Source organism: Giraffa tippelskirchi, chromosome 2 (assembly GCF_054371585.1).
Source record: "Giraffa tippelskirchi isolate mGirTip1 chromosome 2, T2T-mGirTip1v1.2.pri, whole genome shotgun sequence".
In the NCBI taxonomy this organism is placed as follows: Eukaryota; Metazoa; Chordata; class Mammalia; order Artiodactyla; family Giraffidae; genus Giraffa; species Giraffa tippelskirchi.
In genome coordinates this window covers 33,969,651-33,989,568 of record NC_137276.1, presented here as the reverse complement: position 1 = coordinate 33,989,568, position 19,918 = coordinate 33,969,651, and the positions used below count along the sequence as shown (strand labels likewise).

General features: G+C 37.5%; 1 protein-coding gene across 2 annotated transcripts in view; it reads left to right on the top strand.

Moving 5' to 3' along the window:
• The window catches only part of LOC145531419 (cytochrome P450 2C19-like), a 51,945-nt gene that overhangs the window by 18,589 nt on the left and 13,438 nt on the right, over positions 1 to 19,918 (top strand). The window contains exons 4-7 of one of the 2 annotated variants that reach the window (XM_081553866.1): positions 7,501 to 7,661; positions 8,843 to 9,019; positions 14,654 to 14,795; positions 18,913 to 19,100. In XM_081553866.1, coding sequence (XP_081409992.1) covers positions 7,501 to 7,661; positions 8,843 to 9,019; positions 14,654 to 14,795; positions 18,913 to 19,100 — 668 coding nt within the window. The remainder of the gene's footprint in view (positions 1 to 7,500; positions 7,662 to 8,842; positions 9,020 to 14,653; positions 14,796 to 18,912; positions 19,101 to 19,918) is intronic. The other variant, XM_081553870.1, reaches the window with a different exon arrangement.

Sequence of the window (19,918 nt, the reverse complement as noted above, 5' to 3'; positions counted from 1 at the left end):
GATTTTAGAATTATTTTTTGTATTTCTGTAAGAAATGCCATTAGAATATGATAGAATTTGATAGAATTACAATGAATCTACAGACTGCTTTGGATATTATGGACATAATAATAGTATTAATACTTTTGATTCATGGACACTAAATTGTTTTTCATTTATTCATGCCATATTTAATTATTTTCATCAGTGTCTTTGAGAGATCAGTATACAACACTTTTATTTCATTGGTTAAATTTATTCCTAAGTATTTTATCATTTTATTGTGAGTAAAAGTGGGATTATTTTCTTTATTTCTTTTTCAGAGAGTTTGTTTTTAATGAACAGAAATGCAAATCATTTTTTATGTTGACTTCATATCCTGAAACTTTACTGAATTCACTGATTAGTTCTAACAGTTTTTAGTAGGGTCTTTAGGGCTTTCCATACATACGATCGTAAGATATGCAAGCAGACATTTTTTGCTTCTTCCTTTTCCTTTGGACACATTTTATTTCTTTTTACTGAGAGATAGCTGTGGCCTGGACCCCCAGTACTATGTTGAATAGGAGTGGTAAGAGTGGGCAATCTTATATTTTTCCTGATCCTAGAGGAAAAGCTTTCAGACTGTCACCTTTGAGTATGATGTTAGCTGTGGGTTTGTCATATATCACTTTATTATGTTGAATAATATAGAAGTGTTTTTATCAAGAATTTCTAATTTTGTCAAATGTTTTTTCTACATCTATTGTGTTGATTTTTGCTTTTCATTTTAATAATGTGGTATATTGCATTGATAAATTTGCATATGTTCAAAAGAGCTTGAGAAAGATTGGCAATGTTTCTAATCCTTAAATGTTTGTAGAATTCACCAGTGAAACCATTTGGTTCTAGGCTTTTTTGGTTGTTGGGTTTTGATTACTGATTTGACAATCTTATCGTTTTTGGTTTGTCAGATTTTCTGTTTCTTCATTATTCAGTCCTAACAGCTTGTCTCTTTCTAGAAATGTATCCATTTCTTCTAAGCTCTACAATTTGTTGATGTCATAGTAGTTGCTTCAACTTTTTTGTATTCCTGTGATATCAGTTGTAATGTCTCATCTTCACTTCTGATTGTTTTTATCTGAATTTTTTCTTTTTTAATTAAAATTTTTTAAACAGCACTTGCTATTTGGAGTGAGACATTCTTATACACTTTTTCATCCATTTATTTATTTGTTGTGTTTTGGCTGCGTGGCATGTGGGATCTTTGTTCCCTGACCAGGGATCAAACACATGCCCCCTGTATTGGAAGTGCAAAGTCTCAACCACTGGACTGCTAGGGAAGTCTCTGCTCTCTCTCTCTTTTTTAAGATAATCTAGGTAAAAGTTTGTCAGTTTATCTTTGAATTTCTATACTAGAGGTAATGGTGGTTTATGCACCACCTCTACATTACTGTGGGATTCTGGATTCAGCTATACATTTACGTATATCGGCAAGCTTTATATTTTTGTGCTTTTGTGTCGCTGTTCAGTGTCCTATTGTTTCAACTTTAGTGACACGTTTTAGCATTTCTTGTAAGACATGTCTAGTGGTGATGAACATCTTCAGTCCTTTTTTGGAGAATTGCTTTGCCAGATATATTAAGAGTTTTCTCAGTTGACAATTTTTTTTCTTTCTGCTTTATCATCCCACTCACTTCTGGCCTGCAACATCTCTGCTTAGAAAACTGTTGTTAGTCAGTTTTATGATGCTTCTGTTGTAAGCGACTATTTCCTTGCTGCTATCACACTTCTCTTTTTATCTTTGACTTTTGACAATTTGATTATAATGTATTTCAATGTGGATTCTTTTGTTCATCCTAGTTAGAGTGTGTTGGCCTTCTAGAATCTGGAAGTCAGTTTTCCCCCTGATATGGAAAGTTTTTGCCACTATTTCTTCAAATAAGCTTTCTGTCCCTTTCTATCTCTCTTCCCCACAATATGCATATTGATATAATTATTGGTGTTCTGTAAGTTCCTTAGGATTTCTTCATTCTTTTTCATATTTTTCCCTTTTGATCTTCCGATTAAATAATATTAGCATGGACTTAGTTACTCTGAGGCATATGGAATCTTAGTTTCCCAACTAGGAATGGAACCCATGTCTCCTGCATGGGAAGGCAGATTTTTAACCATTGGACTACCAATGAAGTCCTTTTTGGATTCTTTTTTGTATTTTGCCTCTTTGTTGACATTCTCATTTTGTTCATGAATCATCCTCTTGAACTGATGAAGCATCTTTATCACATTTTTTAAAATTCTTTGTTCATATAAATAATATCTCCATTTCTTTAGGATCAGTTTCCAGAGATTTATTTTCTACCTTTGAGCCATGTTTCCTGCTTCTTTTTGTGTTTTGTGACTTCATTTTGGAATCCATGATTTTGAAAAAAAATTGCCAAACCTCCCAGTCTCTCTCTTTTTTTTTTATGGGTAGTTCACAGCTGATTCTGCCTTCTTTTTTAATTATTTAAATTTAATTCATTTATTTTTAATTGGAGGATAATTACTTTACATTATTGTGGCCCAGTCTTTATGGGCCAACCCTATATAAGGCAAAACTCTCACCAGGTATCTTGGCTAGGGATTCTGGGGGCCTCAGAAACCTTTTTCTTTTGAAAATGAGGATGCAACTTCTCTGGCCTTGAGTGTAGAATTTCACAATTAGGGAAGTTTGCCAAATTCATTTCAGGTTATCTCTTGTTCCCTTTGTTGTCTGTCTGCAGCAAGTTCCCCCTTAATACCCTGAATCAGATGAGACAGATATCATTCCCTTGGGTAGCCCTGCAAAAAGCCAGAGCACCAGATGCAAGCTCTACTCCTCTCCCATCCCCTTCAAGAAAAAGCCTGAAGGGGTTCACTTTCTCTACATTGTGCCAAGCCATGCTGTCCATAGCAAACCACTATCCTCACTTTCCTTTATTCTCAGTGGTTCCAGACATCCATACAATCCTAGTTCTGAGAGCACCCCAAGTGAGTTAAGAGAGAAACCATTTCCTAAAGAAGCCCCTGAAAAGTCAGTTCATTGGATGGATGCTTCATCCTTTTCTTTCCTGTGATGGAAAAATCACCACCTAGGACATTTTCTTCCAACATTGAGTTATGCCAGGTTGGGAGCGTTGCTAGTACAGGAAAAATGAAATTTTACTTTTATAAGTTTTAATATGGCTGTTCTTAGCTATATACTCATCTATGGTACTGCAACATTTAACTGGATCCTGAAAATCTCATTAAAATTTTTACTGCATTTGTCATTTCTAAATCAGTGTTTCTAAGGGAGAACAAGGGCTAGGACTTTCTATTTCACCATCTTCCTGATGTCACTCTGTCAGTATATTTTTGATTCAAGTAATTCTTAATCTATAGATATGAACATTTTATCTCTCCACATAATGAATTTTCATTGATCATTTAATTGCAGCAATTTTGTTTTATATATCTCTTACCAAAAAGGAAAACTTTTCCTCTAATGTGATTTCTTTACTGGAAATATGATAATTTTGATTTAAATGATGCATTTAAAACTGATTGAAATATACTATTCTGTTGATAGCTACACAGAACAATATCATAGATGTTGACATAGGGCAACTCTGCCCAAATAATTAATTTTTGATCTGAAAGGAAATGATAAACTTTTAATTCCTAAAGAGACAATTTTTTAAAAATTTTCATCAATTTACCTTTTATGCTTCACTTACCTGGGGTTTATGTTTGAAATAGAAATTTTACATTTTATTCATATTTTTCTAGGATCCATCCTATGTTGGCAATTTGTTCTCTGGTTCCTCTGCCTTTTCTACATCCAGCTTGTTCATCTAGAAGTTCTCAGTTCACGTACTGCTGAAGCCTAGCTTAAAGGATTTTTTGGATTGTAGAAAAAGCAAGGAAATTCTAAAAAATTCATCTGCTTCTGTTTCATTGACTCTGCTAAAGCTTTTGGCTGTATATTGTTGTTGTTCAGTCCCTCGGTTGTGTCTGACTCTTTGCAACCCCATGGACTGCAGCACGTCAGGCTTCCTTGTACTTCAAAATCTCCTGGAGCTTGCTCAAACTTATGTCCATTGAGTCAGTGACCCCATCCAACCATCTCTTCCTCTGTTATGCCCTTCTCCTCCTGCCTTCAATCTTTCCCAGCATCAGGGTCTTTTCAAATGGGTCAGCTCTTCGCATCAAGTGGCCAAAGTATTGGAGCTTCAGCTTCAGCATCAGTCCTTCCAATGAATATTCAGGGTTGATTTCCTTTAGATTGACTGATTTGGTATCCTTGTAGTCCAAGGGACTCCCCCACAGTCATCTTCAACACCACAGTTCAAAAGCATCAACTCTTCCACACTCAGCCTTCTGTATGGTCCAACTCTCACATCCATACATTACTACTGGAAAAGCCATAGCTTTGACAAGACGGACTTTTGTTGCAAAGTGATGTCTCTGTTTTTTACTATGCTATCTACGTTTGTCATAGCTTTTCTTCCAAGGAGAAAGCGTCTTTTAATTTCATGGCTTCAGGCACCATCTCTAGTGATTTTGGAGCCCCTAAAAATGAAGTTTGTCACTATTTCCATTGTTCCCCATTTATTTGCCATGAAGTGATGGGACCAGATGTTATGATCTTTGTTTTTTAAATGTTGAGCTTTAAGCCAACTTTTTCACTCTGCTCTTTCACCTTCATCAAGAGGCTCTTTATTTCCTCTTCACTTTCTGCCATAAGGATGGTGTCGTCTGCATATCTGAGGTTATTGATATTTCTCCCAGCAGTCTTGATTCCAGCTTGTGCTTCATCCAGCCCAGCATTTCCCATGATGTACTCCACATATAAGTTAAATAAGCAGGGTGACAATATACAGCCTTGTCATAATTCTGAAAAGTCCGTTGTTCCATGTCCAGTTCTAACTGTTGCTTCTTGACCTGCATACACATTTCTTAAGAAGCAGGTAAGGTGGTCTGGTATTCCCATCTCTTTAAGAATTTTCCACAGTTTGTTGTGATCCACACAGTCAAAGGCTTTTAGCGTAGTCAATGAAGCAGAAGTAGATGTTTTTCTGGAATTCTCTTGCTTTTCCTAAGACCCAACGGATGTTGGCAATTTGACCTCTTGTTCCTCTGCCTTTTCTAAATCCAGCTTGAACATCTGGAAGTTCTTGGTTCACGTACTGTTGAAGCCTCACTTGGAGAATTTTGAGCATTACTTTGCTAGCATGTGAAATGAGTGAATTTGTGCAGTAGTTTGAACATTCTTTGGCATTGCCTTCCTTCGGGATTGGAATGAAAACTGACCTTTTCCAGTCCTGTGGCCACTGCTGAGTTTTCCAAATTTGCTGAATATATAGTGCAGCACTTTAACAGCATCATTTTTTAGGATTTGAAATAGCTCAGCTGGAATTCCATCACCTCCAGTATCTTTTTCACATCATGCTTCCTAAGGCCCACTTGACTTTGCACTCCAGGATGTCTGGCTCGAGGTGAGTTATCACACCATCGTGGTTATCTGGGTCATGAAGATCTTTTTTGTATAGTTCTTCTGTGTATTCTTGCCACCTCTTATTAGTATCTTCTGGCTCTGTTAAGTCCATACCATTTCTTTCCTTTACTGTGCTCGTCTTTGCGTGAAATATTCCCTTGGTATTTCTAATTTTCTTGAAGAAATCTCTAGTCTTCCCCATTCTATTGTTTTCCTCTGTTTCTTAGCATTGATCACATAGGAAGGATTTCTTATTTCTCCTTGCTATTCTTTGGAACTCTGTATTCAGGTGGGTAAACCTTTTGTTTTCTCCATTGACTGTGTGGATCACAAAAAACTGTGGAATATTCTTAAGGAGATGGGAATACCAGATCATCTGGCATAGATTACTGGTTTCATCTCCTTGCTGTCCAAGGAACTCTCAAGAATCTTCTCCAGCACCACAGTTCGAAAGTGTCAGTTCTTCAGCATTCTGCCTTCTTTATTGTCCAACTCTCACATCTATACACGGCTACTTTAAAAACCATAGCCTTGACTATACCAACCTTTGTGGGCAAAGTGATGTCTCTGCTTTTTAAAACACTGTCTGGCTTTGCAATAGCTATTCTGCCAAGGAGCTAGCATCTTTTAATTTTGTGGCTGCAGCCACTGATTTTGGAAGCAAAAGCATGAAATCTGACACTGCGTCCACTTTTTGCCAGTCTATTTGCCATGAAGAGATAGGATCAGATGCCATGATCTCAGTTTTTTGAATGTTGAGTTTTAAGCCAGCTTTTTCCACTCTTCTCTTTCACCTTCATCAAGAGGCTCTTTAGTTCTTCTTTACTTTCTGCCATTAAAGTGGTATCATCAACCTTGAGTATGCTTTGGAAGAACTGGTGCTGAAGCTGAAGCTTCAATACTTTGGCCAACCAGATGTGAAGATTTGACTCATTGGAAAAGACCTTGAGGCTGGGAAAAATTGAGGGCAAGGGGTAACAGAGGATGAGATGATTGAATGATATCACTGACTCAATGGACATGAGTTTGAGAAAAGTCAGGGAGATAGTAATGGACAGAAAAGCCTGGCATGCTGCAGTTCGTGAGGTCACAAACAGACAGACATGACTTAGTGACTGAACAATAACAACAATTCATATTTTAGACAAGAAACCCATTTTATAAAAAGTTATTTTTCTTGTTCTCATTTATTTTATTTGTTTTTTATTGGAGGATTTTTGCTTTACAATGTTGTGGTGGCCAACATTGTTCATTTGTATTAGTTTTTCTTCTCATACAGCACGCATACTTGCTGCTTTTTAAAATCTGTTCCTTCAAATACATGAATCACCTATAATCTCTGTTTAACTTCCTTGTTGATTCTAGAGATGATTCTTTTAATTTTAATTTCATTATATAAAATGCATGTTGAGGTTCTCAACTATTCTTTTTTTTCTTTATCAGTGCTTTATTTTCTACAGGCTTTGTAAACAGATGATATTCAGCACTGATAATTTAGGTTATAAAATGATATAAAAATAGCCTTTTAAACTGTTTTCTTTTTTTCCTTGAACTTAACACGCACCTTGGGTGAAAAGAGTACAAGTAAAGGCAGTGTATTTTAATTGAATTTTTTTTTCAAAAACCATTATTTACATAGCTAGGGTGAAATGATCTACTCAGGTTAAGGTAAAAGTGATGTGTGGATTTTATGCATGTGGAATACTTTGCTGTTAAGGGAATTAGTAGGTAAAATATTGCTTTGTGAAAATGAAAATGAAAACGTCACTCAGTCATGTCCGACTCTTTGCAACCCCATGGACTATCCATGGAATTCTCCAGGCCAGAATACTGGAGTGGGTAGCCTTTCCCTTCTCCATGGGATCTTCCCAACCCAGGGATCGAACCCCGGTCTCCTGCACTGCAGGCGGATTCTTTATCAGCTGAGCCACAAGAATGCCCAAAATATTGCTTTTGAGTTTCTAAAATTACCTTTACCTGTTATCTTAAATACAAATGTCTCGTGTATGTTTTAATGACTTATTTAAATTGTTATTTTTTAGGGCTGCCCTGTGACCCCACTTTCATCCTGGGCTGTGCTCCCTGCAATGTGATCTGCTCCATTATTTTCCAGAACCGTTTTGATTATAAAGATCCGATTTTTCTAGATCTAATGGAAAGATTGAATGAAAACCTCAGGATTCTGAGCTCTCCATGGGTTCAGGTGAGGCCAAGGTCCTTTCTTCTCCGGGAATCATTTCTGCTCTTTTCTCCATGAGGTCCAGATACACCAAGCTGCGAGGTGTATGTGTGAACAGCACGGTCCTGCGCAGAGCTTAGCATCACAGAGTGCTCATCTGGGGACGATGGTGGAGCCCTTTAATGATAGACAGGAAAATTCGTGCCCAGAATACAGAACTGTAATTCAGTCCTATCGACACTGTTCTGTGGTTTTCCCACCAATTTCCAAAGCCACTTTCCATAAACTATTTTGGTAGCTTCCCAAAAGCATGTCTACAGCAGTAGAAGGACTTCCATGTCCTTCTGGAAAGCCTTCCATTGCCCACAAGTCTTGTCACCCAGTCATCACTTAAGGACTTCTTTGGCACATTAAGTTGGCAGAAATATTTGTGTTTGGAAAGGAAAAGAATGTCTCCTTCAAGGGAGAGAGTACTGCCAGGGGACACTGACTAGGATAGGAATGTTTGGTGCTTCAGTTGACATCTTAACTGACAAGGTAATTGCTTTGGGGATGACAAAGGTGATTGGGGTTTTTTGGTGTAGGAACCACAAACCAACATCACAGGTGTACATTTGCTGAGCTGACATGTTCTGCCCTCTACCTAAAAGACAATGGTGTGACCTTACAGAGGTCACTTAATTGCTCTGGGGCACAGTGACTTTATCACATTGAGTTGAATTTCATGGTTTTTAGTATTCTTTCAGTCCTGAAATTTGATCTTATGTTTGAGTCTATGAGATAGTAGTAGAAACATCAGGAACCAGCTCTGGACTGTATATCAGGTTGTCCAAACTCTCTTAACCTCTGTTTTTTGTCATCTACAAAAAGTGAGTCATAGTATTTCATACCATCCCATACTTCATGATAGTAAGGAAGAGTTGATGTTAAAAAATGAGATAATCTTTATAACAGTGATTTTATACTATACATGTAATATACGATTATAGGAAATGATTATCATCTTTGATCCCCGGTCAGAATGTTCTCCCTCATAGACATCTATCAGTATAGCAAATTATGTACCTGTAAGGTAAGAATTTCCCTCAATACAGAGACCATATTATATTAATATTTATAATACCATTTCTGACCAGGGTTTGGCATATGGTATAGAAGTATTATTAAAGTGATCTTTATTTAATAAACAGTTGTTTCTCTCCTAGGTTTGCAATAATTTCCCTGCACTCATTGATTATTTACCAGGAAGTCATAACAAAGTACTTAAAAATGTTGCTGATTTAAAAAGTTATGTGTTGGAGAAAGCAATGGAACACAAAGCATCCCTGGATATTAACAACCCTCGGGACTATATTGATTGTTTCCTGATCAGAATGGAGCAGGTAAAATGTTAATGACAGTTCAGTTATCTGATCGATTGTGCATTCTGTGGTTCATTGACTAGTTCTGTATTACCAGAGTTATTTTAATGGTCAAGCAAGCAATGCTATCAAGTATTTTAAATACCTATTGTGTGCATCGTAAGTAGAAAAATTGATCCTGTTCTTTGTGTACTAAGAATCTACCCAAAGAGAGACAGAATGACACCTCAGGTGAAATGTAAACAATTACAAACAAGTTGTTTATTCGCTAACTTGTGTCTGATTATTTTGAGAAAATACAAAATATCATGCTCTAATATGAAGATGGTCATGGTAATTGCACACTCTGTGTGAGGGAATGGAAAAGAACGGCTTAAGGCAGCTGGCCTTCCTCTATGTCCAGTGGTTGGAAATAATAATATATTTGCATTGAAGGACAGGGGAAGGAATTTCAGATGGGTGTATGCTGTATACAGCAGTGCAGAGAAGTGTGATGGGAAAGAGAAAGTGGATGGAAGAGAGAAACCTTCATTGAGTGTAAAGTAAAATGGATTGGCATAGATATGGAGTTGGAAGTTGGTGTCTGTGAGCACCATTTGTGGAAAAGACTGTTTTTCCCACATGAGTCATCTTGACATCCTTGCCAAAAATCAGTTGACTCAAAATGTGGGGGTTTATTTGTGTAATCTCAATTCTATTTCAATAATCTGTCAGTTCTTATGTCAGTATCACATCATCTGGTGGTCTTAATTACTAGCTTTGTAGTTAGTTTCGAAATTTAAATGTAACTTAACTTTGTTGTTCTTTCTAAAGATTGTTTTGGCTTTAGTGGCCCCTTAAATTTCCATGTGGATATTAGAATAAACTTGTCAATTTATACCAAGAAGGCAGTAGTGATTTTGATAGGGATTGCAAAATTTTAGTGAGCCTATGCCTCTGGACTGTGAACTTCATGTGTGTTCCTCAGTGTTTTTCTCCCTCCTTAGATGGAGCAGGAAAGTGAGAGTGGGCCAGAGCTGGGAATTTCACTTCTCCCACATGGAATGCTAGAGCTAACTGGATGGGATATTTCTCTACCCTCAGGTCGGTTAGGGTCTGATAAAACCCCAGCAGGTGAGGCTCTGGTTAACTATCTTCTCTTGAGGACAGGCCTTCTTAAGACTTTATTTGGCTACTCAATCTTGCAATATCTTTTTTCTTCTTTCTCATTCAACATATTTGTGTGTTTGCATCTTAAGTGACTTCCTTGTAGACAATGTACATTTTTATTTCTAATTTAAGGAATTAATATAATAAACATATAGCATATTAGCTTTAGATGTACAACATAAAGATTCAGTATATGCATTATTGCAAAATGATCACCACGATAAGTCCAATTATTTTATTATTATTTTTTTTTGCTTTACAATATTGTCTTGGTTTTGCCATACCCATTTCACATATAATTGCATTTTTTTCTTGTGATAAGAATTTTTAAGATTTACCCTCCTAGCAACTTGCAGATTTACAATACAGTATTAACTATAGTTATCATGCTGTATAGTACATCCCTAGGACTTATTTATATTTTACAACTGGAAGTTTGTAATTTTGACCACGTTCATTCATGTTGACCCCTCTTCATCTCTGACAGCCACCAATGTGTTCTCTGCATTTATGAGTTCAGATTTTTATTTTATAGTCCACATATGTGTGCATGTTCAGTCGCTCAGTTGTATCCAACTCTTTGCGACCCCATGGACTATAGCCCATGAAGCTCCTCTGTCCATGGAATTCTCCAGGCAAAAATACTGAAGCGAATTGCCATTTCCTACTCCAGGGGATCTTCCTGACCGAGGGATCGAACCCAGGTCTCTTGTGTCTCCTGCTTTGGTAGGTGGATTCTTTACCACTGCACTACTGAGAAAGCCCATAGTCCATGTATAGGTGAGATAATATGATATTTTATTTTCTCTTCCTGATTTATTCCATTTAGCATAATGCCTTCAAGTCCCATCCATGCAGTCATAAATGGCAGGATTCCCTTTCTTTTTATACCTATATTATATTCCATTATAAATGGGATACTTATCTACACAGTTTAAAATGATCAGATGTAGTGAATGATTTACTTCAGTATACTACTTTTTATTGTAAAAAGTACAATGCCAGAAACTTTCTGGTAATTTTTAAAATTTTTCTGGTATTGTACTTTTAGCTCCTGAATTTCTATTGGTTCTTTATTACAATGCTGTTCTCATTATTGATATTCCCTATTGTTCTGATACTTTTCTGATATTCTTAGTTCTTTGTACATGGTTTCCTTCATCTCTTTGCACATACCTAAGACATGTACCTTATAGTTTTTAATCTAGTAATTCCAGTGTCTGGGCTTCCTCAACAGTGGTTTGTGTTAATTTTTTTCAGCTGTTAATGGACCATACTTATATGTTTTATATAATGTAATGTGGTAACTCTGGAAATAAGATTTACACTCTTCTAACAATTGCTATTTTTATTTGATGAAGACTGTATTCATTCCTTTGTGTAGTAACTTTTCCAGATTATTTTTGCCAAGACTATTTTCTTATCTTGTGTGGTCACTTGACTTTCTGTTCTGTTATCTCCATAGTCAGATAGTGACCTTACAGAGATTCTCTTAAATACCTGTACCTAAATGTAAATAGGAAAAGAAGGCATTCTTTTTATGTTTTCAATGAAAGCTATAGAGATTGAAACAATGGCTGTTCTCTGTGCCAGCCTCTCAGTGATCCAAACACACAGTCCCAATGTAGAAGAATGTGGTCCAGTTTCCTGCTCTGAGATCCGCTGGCTACACCACAAATACAGTTCACACTTTCCATAACTGTCTGCCTTGGAACTGGATTATGAGGAATGTTAGCCAGCATGGGAGATGTCACATTTACCAGACATTGCACTTAAGCACATCGGCTGCAAGTGTCTAACTAGTTTCCAGAGTCCCAAAGTAGTTGCTCAGATACTTTGTGCATGGCCAGTTGTTGTTACAGTGGAGGGATGGATTTCTGAAACTTCCTATCTGCCTTCTTTGTGACATTAATTCAGTAATGCTATCATAATAATACTGAGTGCTTTTGATCTATGTCAAGGAAGGTTTTTTATTTATATGCATGTTAAGTCACTTCAGTCCTATCTGACTCTGTGTAACTCTATGGACTACAGCCTGCCAGGCTCCCCTGTCCATGGGATCCTCCAGGCAAGAATACTGGAGTGGGCTGCCACACCCTCCTCCAAGAGATCTTCCGAACTCAGGGATCAAACCTGTGTCTCTTCCATCTACCTGCACTGGCCAGCGGGTTCTTTACCACTAGTGCCTCCTGGGAAGCTCTTTATTTATATAGGTTTTCTTTAATCTTTCAACATTGTTTTATATAATTCCTTTCAGCAGTGTTTTCTATAGCCTAGTAATGATAGGCTATGTGCACATAACCACTTTATGTTCAAATCCAATTCAAGAAATGAAAATACTAATATTGTTTTATGAGTTCACTGCCCTTCTTACTGACTTTAGAATAGTTTTGAATCGACAAGCCTATAGCTTGTGTAAAGTCAAAGGCAATGACTCTTTTTCTAAAAAGTATACTCATTCAGAGTGTTTGGTCTCCCTTGAGTGTGTTTATTACTTAATATTAGACATGGCACTGGACCACTGGAGTTTGCAAGTGTATCGTGAAATTAATATTGGCCTAAGGGCAGGTTCACAATGTTTTTGCATGTTAACAGTCCCTTCTACTCAGTATTTAAAACAGCCTGCTTACTTTTACTTGTCAAGTGCTTTTTTTGTTGTTCTAATTCTGTGAAAAATGCCCTTGGTAGTTTGATAGGGATTACATTGAATCTGTAGATTGCCTTGGGTAGTATAGTCATTTTCACAATATTGATTCTTCTGATCCATGAACATGATATATCTCTCCATCTGTTTATGTCATCTTTGATTTTTTTGTTGGTATCTTATAGTTTTCTGAGTACAGATCTTTTGCCTCATTAGGTAGGTTTATGCCTAGCTATTTTATTCTTTTTGGTGTGATGGCAAATGAGTCTGTTTCTTTGATTTCTCGTTCTGATCTTTCATTGTTAGTGTAGTGTATAAGAATGCAAGAGATTTCTTTTCTATGTATTAATTTTGTATCCTGCAACTTTACCAAATTCATCAATGAGCTCTACTAGCTTTATGGTAGCATCTTTAGGATTTTCTATGTGTAATATCACGTATAATACCATTGGTTGCTGTGCAGTGGGTGTATGCTCAGTCATGTTCGATCCTTTGGTTATTTAATAACATATTGTTCAGCCTCCATGTGTTTGTGTTTTATACATTTTTTCCTGTAATTGATATCTAATCTCATAGCTTTGTGGTTGGAAAAGTTTCTTGATATGATTTCAATTTTCTAAAATTTACTGAGTCTTGGTTTGTGACCCAAGATGATATCCTGGAGAATGTTCCATGTGTGCTTGACAAAAATGTGTATTCTGCTGCCTTTGAATGGAATGTTCAATTAATATCTAGGACAGTAAGTTTATCTAGTCTAGCAGGTTATTTAAGGCTTATGTTTCCTTCTTAATTTTCTGTCTGGATGATCTGTCCGTTGCTGTAAGTTTAAGTTGCCCACTATTATTTTGTTACTATAGATTTCTGCTTTAATGGCTGTTAGCATTTGCCTGATACACTGAAGTGCTCCTGTGTTGAATGCATATGTATTTACAATTGTTACATCTTCTTGGATTGATCCTTGATCATTATGTACTGTCCTTCTTTGTCTCTTGTTACAGTCTTTATTTAATTTATTTGTTTATCTTTATTTATTTGGCTGTGTCAGGTCTTAGTTGTGGCATGCAGCATCTTCTAATTGTGGCATGCGAACACTTAGTTGCAGCATGTGAGATCTAGTTCCCAAACTAGGGATCAAACCTGGGCCCCCTGCGTTGGGAGTGCAGAATCTTAGTCACTGGACCACCAGGGAAATCCCAGTCTTTATTTTAAAGTTTATTTTGTCCAATATTAGTATTGCTATTCCAGCTTTCTTTTGATTTCCATTTGCATGGACTATCTTTTTCCATGTCTTCACTTTCAATATATCAAATACTTGTTTTGAGTAAGAAAGAGGAAGTGTACCAGTAGGCTTCTATTTATATGTTACTGACAAAAAATTAAGCTGCATAGCCTGAAAGTGAATGTGTTAGTCACTCGGTTGTGTTTGACTCTTTGCGACTTCATGGACTGTAGCCCTCCAGGCTTCTCTCTGTCCATGGAATATTCCAGGCAAGAATACTGGAGTGGGTAGCCATTCCAATATCCAGGGGATGGAGAAGCCATTCCCTTCTCCAGGGGATGTTCCCTACCCAGGAATCAAACTTGAGTCTCCTGCATTGCAGGAAGATTCTTTACCATCTGAACCACTACCTAAATGCAAAAGAGGCTGATGAATGGAACTTTTAGGCAAATGAGGAATAAGGCAGGAGAAAATGACATTTAAGCCAACTGATCTATAGTATTTTGTTTTTCTATACAGTGGTCTTCTCTAATTGCCAAGTAGTTTGTATGTTGCCTTAACTTTAAAACCCCATGAGCTTTTTTGGATTAAGGGCAATTCTGATAAACTAGCTTGTCAAATAATTTTATCAAATCATTCTTAGGAAAAACAAAATAAACAATTGGAGTTCACTTTTGAAAACTTGACAACCACTGTATCTGATTTGTTTGGAGCTGGGACAGAGACGACAAGCACCACGCTGAGATATGGGCTCCTCCTGCTGCTGAAGCACCCAGAGGTCACAGGTATGGTACATGGTGAGCAGGGTGACTGCAGAAGAGATATTGAAAAGAGATTGGGAGTGTTTTCCATCTTGTTGCTCTTAGAGAATGACTTAAATCTCTGTTTGAACAGCTTAATGTTTTCGGATTTAACAAAGGGATGGTAATGGGACATCTTTACATAATACAAGAGGATGGCAGACAGGAGTGAAGACACTGTGGAAAGGAGCAAAAGCGATAAAGCAGCATCTGGATTTCTTTGGAGGTCATGTGTCGCAGGCACTACCAGCATGAATTGGCCTGGGGCTGCTTAATGGCTTTATTATGGAAAGGCCACTTTGTTGCCACCTCATTCTGAAAATGCAGTGTTCTAAAGCCAGGGTAGGGAAAAGGGAAACTCTCCTTGCTGCTGCTGCTGCTAAGTCGCTTCAGTCGTGTCCGATTCTGGGCGACTCCATAGACGGCAGCCCACCAGGCTCCTCTGTGCCTGGGATTCTCCAGGCAAGAATACTGGAGTGGGTTGCCAAGTCCTTCTCTGGAAACTCTCCTTACTGAAGCCTGAATAGAAATCCTAGAAATTTAGTGAGGTAGCCAGAGATAATGTCTACTTTCTGGGAAGTGATCTAAAAATTTATATTCACAAGAAATTGTACTATTCAGGTTTAAGGTGCCTGTAAAGGTATTTTATTAGTCCAGAAGTCTGGTTCTAGAGAAACAGTGCTTGCCAAAATAAGAACTTTGGCAGTCTATAATTTTATCTTTTACAAAGAACATTATATAAGACATTTACATGTAAAGAGTTATGATTATTCATAGCAATTTAGAAACAATGTTCTGTCATGTGTCAGGATGTCTCTACCATGACTATGAACTATTACAAATAAGAATCAGTCTTCTAAATTTGGACAAGAGGAGGCCAGAAATCAGCAACAGATAGATCTTTAACAAATTTCTAAAACACAGAGAACATATTGAAGGGTGATAATGAAATCAGTAGAGAAGATGAACTTGTATCCTAAATATCAGAAAAGGAAGATACTTCCCTGGTAGCTCAGTTGGTAAAGAAACCACCTGCAATGCAGGAGACCCCGGTTTGATTTCTGGGTCAGGAAGATTCCCCTGGAGAAGGGATAGGTGTCCCAGTCCAGTATTCTTGGACTTCCTTGGTAGCTCAGATGATAAAGAATCCATCTCCAATACGGGAGGCCTGAGTTCGATCCCTGGGTTGGGAAGATCCCCTGGAGGAGGGCATGGCAACCCACCTATAGTATTCTTGCTTGGAGAATCCCCATTGACAGAGGAGCCTGGCAGGCTACAGTCCATGGGGTTGCAAAGAGTTGGACATGACTGAGTGACTAAGCACAATGCAGAGAATAATAAGTTGTGTCCTAACTATCAGAAAAGGAAGATACATAATTAGGAAAAGTTATTTATATCCCTACCATCCTGTAAGTTTCAGCATTTAGAAGTAGCAGGTGTCAAACAGAATAGAAGGAGACAAAGGCTGATAAAAGTAGCCCACCTAGCCACAACTCTTTGACAACTCCCTAGTGGCTCAGAAGGTAAAGAATCTGACTGCAATGCAGGAGACTCAGGTTCGATCTCTTGGTCAGAAAGATCCCCTGGAGAAGGGAAAGGTAATCCATTTCAGTATTATTCCCTGGAGAATTCCTTGGACAGAGGAACCTGGTAGGCTACAGTCCATCGGATCACAAAGAATTGGACATGACTGAGAGACTAACACTGTCACTTTATCAGGTCACTGTGTTCCCCCAATAGGATGAGAGAGGTTTACTCTCTAGAGAAGTGGAATCTAAGAGGCCCTACGCCCAGGACACTGGGCAGAGACAGGAGGAAAGAGTGAGGTCACAGCGTGGAAGAAAGTTGAGGGAAGAATCCACATCTTGAACTTAGACTCAGCTCCTTTCTGCATCCTGCTTCTTGAAATTCAGCAGCAAGAGAAAACCTCCAGAGAGTGAACACTCAGGAGAAAAGACCTCCAAATATTGCCATGTAGATAGATAATTCTCTTGATGTGTCTAGCAGAGTGAATGAAATAAAAACATTCACCCCAAGACAGAGGGTCGTGAAATTTCAGAACACCAGGATTAAGGAGAAAATCGCAAAAACTGTCAGAGAAATGTAGCAGGTCATAGATAAAGGATTAGAGTTCACAACAGCATCAGAATTCAAGAGCAACTATCAAACTGGGTATTGATTTTATAAAGGGTATTTTCAGACCAGTGTGTTTGACAAAATTTTTACCCACTCTTTCCCTTTTATCATCCAAATGCCTGAAGTCATATCATAGGAAGTCATGGCTCCAGAAATCCTGAGAACTCATGAAGGAGAATGAAAGTGTCAGGGCTATTGCTAGGTATCAGTCACAGAAAATATCCACTTCAAAACGGATTCGATGGATAAAGCAGCTATTTAGGGAGACACCAAACAAAAGAGAAGTGATTGATGATCTGAGATTCCCTTATAAAAGGAAAATTATTATTTGGAGTTTGGAATATTTATCTCAGTATTTGGAAATAATTCTAGATCAAGATACAGAAATTTATAAGATGAAATAAGGAGACATATTTAAATCCAAGAAAATATAAAAAATGAAACATAATCATAGTTGTCTGATCAGGAAGCTTTGTTTATGTAGTCAGAATGATGATAAAGTGAAATTCTAACTGCCAAAAGTTGTGGTCTAAATATATTGGGGGAAATGGAGTAACAGGAATTATGTGTGTTATGTGTTCTGTATGAAGTGGAGATGGAGCTATACTAATAAATTCTCATCTCCCATAGGACAATATTGTCTAGAAATAGGTATGTTAAAAATAGAAACAGTGAATTATTATTTAGAAATATAGCATCAATTTCAGAAGAAACTGCTAGAATACTCAGTGTGGTGGCTTATGGAAATTGGAAGATGAAAAGAGTACCACTGCAAATTGTACAAATACACAAATACCCAAAAACATGTATAATTTAACTTTTCTACCTCTGTGTTATTTTGTTAAAAATTAACATCTGATTCCTATTTTTCTTTCAGCTAGGACTATCATGTCTTGAGGTTATGTTCTGTTTATATTTTGAAACAGTTCATCATTTGTTGTATCACGTATGTTAATATAGAGATATGTATGCTGCTGCTAAGTCGCTTCAGTCGTGTCCGACTCTGTGCGACCCCACAGACGGCAGCCCACCAGGCTCCCCTGTCCCTGGGATTCTGCAGGCAAGAATACTGGAGTGGGTTGCCATTTCCTTCTCCAATGCATGAAAGTGAAAAGTGAAAGAGATATGTATAGATGTATCTTAAGCCTAGCTTGTAGGAGACTTACATACATCTATATTATGGTCATTTTCTCTATGTCTGGGTGTACTTCTGGGCATGTAACTGATTTTTTTAAATTTTTTGTTTATTTATTCATCTAGTTTTGGCCGTGCTGGGTCTTTGTTGTTGCATGTGGACTTTCTCTAGTTTTAGCAACTGAGGGCTACTTTCTAGTTGCTGCATTCAGACTTCTCATTGTAATGGCTTCTTTTGTTGTGGAGCACAGGCTCTAGGGCACACAGACTTCAGTAGTTACAACACGTAGGCTCAGTAATTGCAAGGCATGGGCTCAGTTGCCCCGCAATATATGGAATCTTCCCAGACCAGAAATTGAGCACGTGTTCCCTGCATTGGCAGGCAGATTCTTATCCACCGGATCACCAGGGAAGTCCTAACTGATGTTTATAATGATGTTGGAACACCTTCATAATGCCTCGTGTAGCCCTGAATTCAGTCCTGAATATTCATTGGAAGGACTGATGCTGAAGCTGAAACTCCAACACTTTGGCCACCTGATGCGAAGAACTGACTCATTGGAAAAAACCCTGATGCTGGTAGAGTTTGAAGGCAGGAGGAGAAGGGGACGACAAATGATGAGATGGTTGGATGGCATCACCGACTCGATGGACATGAGTTTGAGCAAGCTCCAGGAGTTGGTAATGGACAGGGAAGCCTGGTGTACTGAGGTCCATGGGGTTGCAAAGAGTGGGACATGACTGAGCAACTGAACACAACTGATCCCTGAATTGGTATACAAATGTGATATGCATTTTTCTTTTTTGCATTAGTCATACTATCTCTTATCAGCTAAGGTCCAGGAAGAGATTGACCGTGTGATTGGAAGACACCGGAGCCCCTGCATGCAGGACAGGAGCCACATGCCCTACACGGATGCTGTGGTCCACGAGATCCAGAGATACATTGACCTGGTCCCCTCCAGTCTGCCCCATATGGTGACCCATGACATTGAATTCAGAAACTACATCATCCCCAAGGTAAGACTGGTTTCTCTTACAGTGACTTAAGTGGTCTTGACATTCCCATTTTACAGTATGGGTGCAATCCTCAATGAACACAGATGAGAGAAGCACAAAAATCATATGTGTAGCAACTCAATGGTTTGTGTATTGTTTCCAGGTTAGTCTAGAAAGCTTTATAACAAATTTTGACAGGTAGCAGTGTAAGTCTTCCAAATTTGTTCTGCTCGTTAATATTGTTTTTCTGATCTTAGCTGTTTACTTTTCCAAACAATGTTAGTACTAGTTTGTCAATTTACCAAAGCTCTCTGCTGGGATTTTTATCAGTGTTATATTTGATCTATTTAGAAAGGTTTACCATCATGACTCATTTTATCTTTGTGTTAATAAATATGGTATGTATTTCCAGTTTTGAGGGGGTTATAGTTCTCTCAAAATTTTTCAGTGTACTGATTGGCTTGCAAATCTTTTGTTGTTTTTTTTCACCCTAGGTACTTAATATTATTCTTGTTTTATAAAATTTTTAGCATTTTCTATTTCTTTTATCTGGAATATGGGAATATAATCTGCTTTTATCATTTGATGATTTTAATGGTAGGAAATTTGCTAATTTAAAAATCATTACTAATAATCTTTCTCTAAATTAATTGCAATTTCTGTATACATTGCCCTGTAATCTGGGTTAATATCCATGTTTCATTTTTGTTTCATTTCTGATCTACAAGATAGTGGAGGTTAACCTCTCAATACTGAGCATGTTTTATGTACATTTTAGTAGATTTAAAAAATTAAATTAGGAAAATTTACCCTCTTATTTCTTATGATTTTTAGGTTAT